This window comes from Octopus bimaculoides, chromosome 10, assembly GCF_001194135.2.
Source record: "Octopus bimaculoides isolate UCB-OBI-ISO-001 chromosome 10, ASM119413v2, whole genome shotgun sequence".
NCBI lineage: Eukaryota > Metazoa > Mollusca > Cephalopoda > Octopoda > Octopodidae > Octopus > Octopus bimaculoides.
The window spans coordinates 81,792,437-81,798,871 of record NC_068990.1 but is presented as its reverse complement, the minus strand read 5'-3'; the positions used below and the strand labels follow the sequence as shown (position 1 = coordinate 81,798,871).

General features: G+C 36.7%; 1 protein-coding gene and 1 long non-coding RNA gene across 10 annotated transcripts in view; one reads left to right on the top strand and one right to left on the bottom strand.

Annotated features, from left to right (window-relative positions):
- LOC106871599 (tyrosine-protein phosphatase Lar) overlaps positions 1 to 6,435 on the bottom strand; it is a 586,729-nt gene that overhangs the window by 232,699 nt on the left and 347,595 nt on the right. For 6 of the 8 annotated variants that reach the window (XM_052971329.1, XM_052971328.1, XM_052971334.1 and 3 more), the window contains exon 4: positions 492 to 533. The exons of the other annotated variants lie outside the window; for them this stretch is intronic. In XM_052971329.1, coding sequence (XP_052827289.1) covers positions 492 to 533 — 42 coding nt within the window. The remainder of the gene's footprint in view (positions 1 to 491; positions 534 to 6,435) is intronic. 8 annotated transcript variants of the gene reach the window in all.
- LOC128248924 (uncharacterized) overlaps positions 1 to 6,435 on the top strand; it is a 126,050-nt gene that overhangs the window by 98,792 nt on the left and 20,823 nt on the right. The window lies entirely within an intron of this gene.

The window sequence follows — 6,435 nt, the reverse complement described above, 5'->3', positions numbered from 1 at the left end:
CATATATATGTACACATATACACACACACACACGTGTGTGTATATATATATATATATATATATATATGCACACATACACATATGGGTCTGTAGTTCAACTATCTAAAGTAAACCAGATTATTTTAGCTCGAAAAAAGCATAAGATATGAAAACTTTAAATTACTTGGAATCAAATCTTTTCCATTTTGAATTCTTGTGGTAAAATATGCTATCATCAGCTGGAAACTATCAAACCCAACCCTACCACCCAAAAAGAAAAAGTTTATTATACTTAACAATAATAAATGTTTGAAGAAACTTCAGTTAATTGCATTTTTCATTGTTTATATATGACCTAAATTTTTGCAAAAGGAAAATAATGGAATATAATTAATATATTAACTAAAATGATGTTCCTGAGTAACTAATGGGATAACTGAATAGGGCTATTATCGTCTATAGCTTAATATTTTATTTTAGTTGCTTCTCTAATGCTGACCATGCATACTTACGTGTTAAATAGCTGATATACCGGATGTTGGTTAAGTTAGCACCTGAATATGTAATACATATGACAAAGTATTAGTAACGTGATGTTATATATGAATATGTGATTTGTTTCAACTGATTGATTTAAAGAGTAGTGGCTTTCTGCTTTGAGAGAGGTACTTTTTCTATTTACAAATGAATAGTAAAATACCCCATGCTTTCTCTTTGGAGTAACAAGGTGACAAAGAAAGATTCGATAACAAAGTTATGAGTGATAGCAAAATGAAAAAAAAAGGGAAGATGGCTGTACCAACATTTCTTTCATATTTGTGCAGTGAATGTATAAAAGGGGTCGCTGAGAACTGAAGAACTGTGATTGGGGATCAACTAAACTAACGTTTAGATAAAGTTAAATATCAATTCAATAAACATTTAACTTCAACTTTTCAGTTAGTAATTATCAGGAAAATATTGGAAGAGAGGGGGAGTTGCTATGGGAGACAGTTAAGAAGAAAAAGGTAAATAAATAAGAAGAATGAAATAAAATATTTTCTTTTATCAAGGCAAGGAAAGGAAGGAGATTGTAATAAAAAGAAATTTCAGTGGGTTTACATGGAAAGGAACCTTAAATGTACCAAACATACTTTGGTAAAAGAAATAGTGAGAAGACATGATACCAGTATCTGAGAAACTGGTATTCTCAGATGCTGCCTAGCGTTTTGTGAGTGACCAAAACGGTTGGCATTTCTCAGTGACAATGTTTTCTTCATTATGTTCAAGCAGCTTCTAAACCACCAACATTCACTACCATAACTGTTCTCACTAAGGCTTAAAGCACCAGTTGCAACAAGAGGCAGGCCAAATGAAATGCAGTGCAGTTCAAGCCAAATATCTTGTCCCTGGTGACATGACAACAATGACAATAATAATATAGCTGCCATGTATCTGAACAGATCTACAGCATGGAGAATACCTGTGATCTGTAAAACAGAGTGACAGTAGATATTTTAAGTGGTGGAAGTGATGTACCTCAAAGAGAAAATGCCTGTCTTGAGGTTCAAGGTTTCTGTTGCATGAATGTTTATATTGTCACAATATAAGTGCATTTTCACATGTACAATATATTTCCTTATTTATCAATTAAAAAGATTTGCAAACACAAATTGAGTTAAAGAAAAGCCATGTTGCAAAGAAAAGGAACCTAACTGCCCCTCAAAACAAAAACACAATAACTTCCAGCAAGTAAAAAAAAAAATATTTAGTGGGTAAAATTTTTGCTCCCCATCGTACAATTTGAAATAAATGATTCCTTCTTAAACAGACAAAACGATTCAGAATTAGAGAAGGACTTGGAATATTGCAATATACATGTCTTTCCCAAGGGTTCAGAAAAATACTTGAAGTGCACTTTTAAGTTTTGCACGGAACTCTATATTTACCCACACACACACACACACATATGCAGAAACAGAATTCTTCAAAAACCACAGGAGTATGATCTGCAAGATGTGCAACACCAACTTGCATAGAAGTAACAATGTGAATTGAAATGGCATTTAAGACACCATACTATATGCACACTGGATGTGACTGTGGTGGTTATAGACACACTATGCAATTAGACATTATATTCAAAAACAAAAAGTATTTTAGGCTGACAATGAAAGGTATCTTCCCTTGTGGTCTTTCAGAAATATATATAAATACATTTATTATCATCATGTAACATTCAGTTTCTATGGTTTCTCAGGAGCTGATGAGCAGAGGACTCTGTGCTTTGGCATGGCTTCTACAGATGGATGTCCTTCTACAGATGGATGTCCTTCTACAGATGGATGTCCTTCTACAGATGGCTGCTAGGTACTTCACAGGGTCTACTGCGTGCTTATCACATGGCACCAACACAAGTGAGGTCACCAACTCACAAGACATCCATACACATATATATGCGCACACACACACGTGCACAATTCTTTTTTGGAACAATGGCTCTCGAGGTACATCACATACCACTATAGCAAGTAAATAATAACATGTAAATAATGGGTTGAATAAAGGCTTTTCTGGGTAGAAAAAGTCAAAGGCTTCATTTGGTAGAACGCCTATCATGTCTACAGATGTGGATCAAATATCAATGGGCAGCCTTCAATTTTTTCTATCCAATTACATGCTATAATTTTTTAGCTTCATGTGTCTTTTAAGATCCACTTTTCCAAAAAAGGATTGTTTCACATTCGCTTGAAAGTTTGTAAATTCTTATGACATCAATATTTTATTTTATAAATATATTGTATACATATAAATCTACACAAACATATTCATAGAACATTCCAGAGATTCTCAATTTGAGGTTCCTCGATTACAAACATGCACACAATCACATATCCACACATAAATCACACACACACTTGTGCATTAAAGTATGCGCACCTACTACACAAAGGTAAGCTTATCCAGATGCACATACATATGACACACCAACCAACTCAGACAACTACACCATTAATACAATTTTCAAGAAGAATTAGTATCATACAATGTGATTAGATTAGACCTTTGTGGAGGCGCAATGGCCCAGTGGTTAGGGCAGCGGACTTGTGGTCATAGGATCGTCGTTTCGATTCCCAGGTCGGGCATTGTGTGTATTTATTGAGCGAAAACACCTAAAGCTCCATGAATCTCTGGCAGGGAATGGTGGCAAACCCTGCTATACTCTTTCACCACAACTTTCTCTCACTCTTACTTCCTGTTTCTGTTGTGCCTGTAATTCAAAGGGTCAGCCTTGTCACACTGTGTCACGCTGAATATCCCCGGGAACTACGTTAAGGGTACACGTGCCTGTGGAGTGCTCAGCCACTTGCACGTTAATTTCACGAGCAGGCTGTTCCATTGATCGGATCAACTGGAAGCCTCGACGTCGTAAGCGATGGAGTGCCAACAACAGATTAGACCTTTAAATTATAGGCATAGTCTATCTGACAGGCTTCCATGCAGTTTCTGTCAGTTTCATTCATAAAGCATTGGTTAACCTGAAGCTAAACTAAAATACATTGCTCAAGATTCAACACAGTGAGGCAAAACCTTGGAACTTGTGAATCATGTGTAATACTTTACATACACACTTAAATGACATCAAACTCAAGTTTTGTCCATTGGTCGGTGACAGCAGTGGCAGGTAGAAGGTGAGTTTGGGGTAACCATCCAAGCCATGTACAGTCAGTAAGGTGAAAGTTAACAAAAAGTACATTGATGAATTTAGTACATGAGTAGGAGTTCAGTAGGACTCAGCTGTCAGGTTTCTCAATTTATGAAGGTCCTAACAGAGGAATTTAAGAGTAGTTGTCTGTGGGAACTTTTTTTATGCTGATGATTTTGTTTTTATAGCTGAATCTGTTGTAGAATTCCAAAAAATTTCCATATGTGGAGGTAAAAATCTGGAGTTCAAGGACCTCAGTTAATTTGGAGAAGACCAAAGTTCTGATAAGCAGGAAAACAGACAGTATGTTAATCCTGTCAGGAAAAGGACCCTGCTCAATATGAAAAAATGGTGTAGATAATAATTCCATATAGTGTATCCAGTGCAAACTAAGGACACACACCACAAGAGATGCAGTGGAATCACAGGGAGGTTAACACAGAACGTGGACTTCGTTTGTGGTAGATGGACGGTGCACTAAACACTAAGAACACTATCATCATCATCATCGTTTAACGTCCGCTTTCCATGCTAGCATGGGTTGGACGGTTTGACTGAGTACTGGTGACCCAGATGGCTACACCAGGCTCCAATCTGATTTGGCAGAGTTTCTACAGCTGGATGCCCTTCCTAACGCCAACCACTCAGAGAGTGTAGTGGGTGCTTTTACATGTCACCCGCACGAAGGCCAGTCAGGTGGTACTGGCAACGGCCACGTTCACATCTTCATGAATGACCAGGAGAATCCTTAGAAGTAGATTGTTTCTGTTACCATGGTAAACTAATTAGCAGTGGATGGGGATGTTTTGAAAGTATAGTTGCTAGAATGTGAACCTGCCAGAGAAAGTCCACAGAGCTGTTACCACTGTTGCTAACAAAAAGTTGCCCCTTCAAGGTGAAAAGCAGATTGTATGATGTCAGTGAAACAAACAGCAATGCTACATAGTAATGAAACATGGGTTATGAATGCAGAGGATATGTGCGGATTAGAAAGAATTGAAGTTAGAATACTCTTCTGGATGTGTGACATCAGTGTGCTTGTACAACAAAGTGCAAATGCGTTGAGAGGAAAACTGAGCTTAAAAGGCATCAAATTGAGTGTGCAAGAGAAAACACTGCACAGGTATGGTCATGTGATATGTGTATTACTAAATGTGGCAGAAACTAATGGAAGAAAGATACCCAGGAAGACATGGAGCAAAGTAGTGATGTTCAAGAAGACAAGTCCAACTCAGCAAAACTGGAGTCCTTAAAAGCATATCATAATTTGTATGAATCTGCATCAAGCCTTCACAGTAACTCATATTCATACACTTATCCCACTCTTCACCTGGAACTACAGTAGTAGCTGCTCTAATTATATTCTTTTATTTGTTTCAGTCATTTGACTGTGGCCATGCTGGAGCACCGCCTTTAGTCAAACAGATCAACCTCAGGACTTATTCATTGTAAACCTAGAACTTATTCTATTGGTCTCTCTTGCTGAACCGCTAAGTTACAGGGACAAAAACACACCAAAATCAGGTGGAGGGGGGACAAACATATATATACAGACACACAAACATATATATATACATATATATATATATATGACAGGCTTGTGTGTGTTTGTGTCAGTGTGTGCACGTGTGTGTGAACGATACTGCATCTCCTTTCTGATAGCCAACTACTGCTTGTTCTCCCCCACTTAGCATGGGCACCTAGCTTTAGTTTCCATCTACCAAATCCACTCCTTTCAGAGTCTGTCTTTCAAATTCATTAACAAGACCTGGGGGTTACACTACAAGACGCTCACCCTAAGTGTTACACACTAGGACTGAATCTGAAGCTAGAGAGTTGAGAAAGAAGCTTTTCATAGCCATACCTGCAGCTATTAAACAGGCATGCCTGTGGAATACTGTAAAAACAGTCACAAAAGCCTTTTTTTATAGAGTCACTCCTTGTTTTTGTTCTTGTGGCCTAGATCCTCAACACTAAAATAGTTTAAAATATGTAGTCAAGAGCATATACAGCACTCTAAAATGTTAATACTAAGTTTAGAAGTTCTTGATGGTATATGTAGGAGAGGAGCAGGCTCACTCATGATGTATATGATTAGGGTATGATTATGTTTATTGCTGCCCCTATTAACCACAGTATGAACTGACTCAGCATATAAATGCATATGCATGTACAGACTTCATTCTATATACACAGATATCTTCATATATCTATATATACATTATTACGTATACGCATGTATACTTCGTCTATCTCGTATTCGACTTATTGTATTTTGCCAGGATTTTCAGTACTCAACATTATTAGTTTATCATCATTAGTTTATGCCTGCTACTTTATGCTGGCATGGGTTTGATGGCTTTTCTGAGACAATGTTTTACAGTTTGATGCCCTTCCTGTTAACCATTGTAGTTATTGTAACATGAAGGGACACTGCATACTTACAGTCTGTGAAATGATACACATGCTAATACACACATAATTACACACAAGTCATATACTTACAGGAAATAGATACATACAAGAAATAAATACAATTTTAGGTGCCACTCATTTTTCACAAGATTTGGCTGTTTTGTTTATAAATATTCATTTCATATTCATACAAGCATATGCACACACATATATAGATAGAGAGGAAATGGTAAGAAGAGAGAGAAAGAAAGACAGATTGTAAGGTTTATACATATATATATATATATATATATAAAATATATAGTTTTAGGGGAAATAACCAAGTTTCAAGAACTCATCGATGAAAATCCACTATC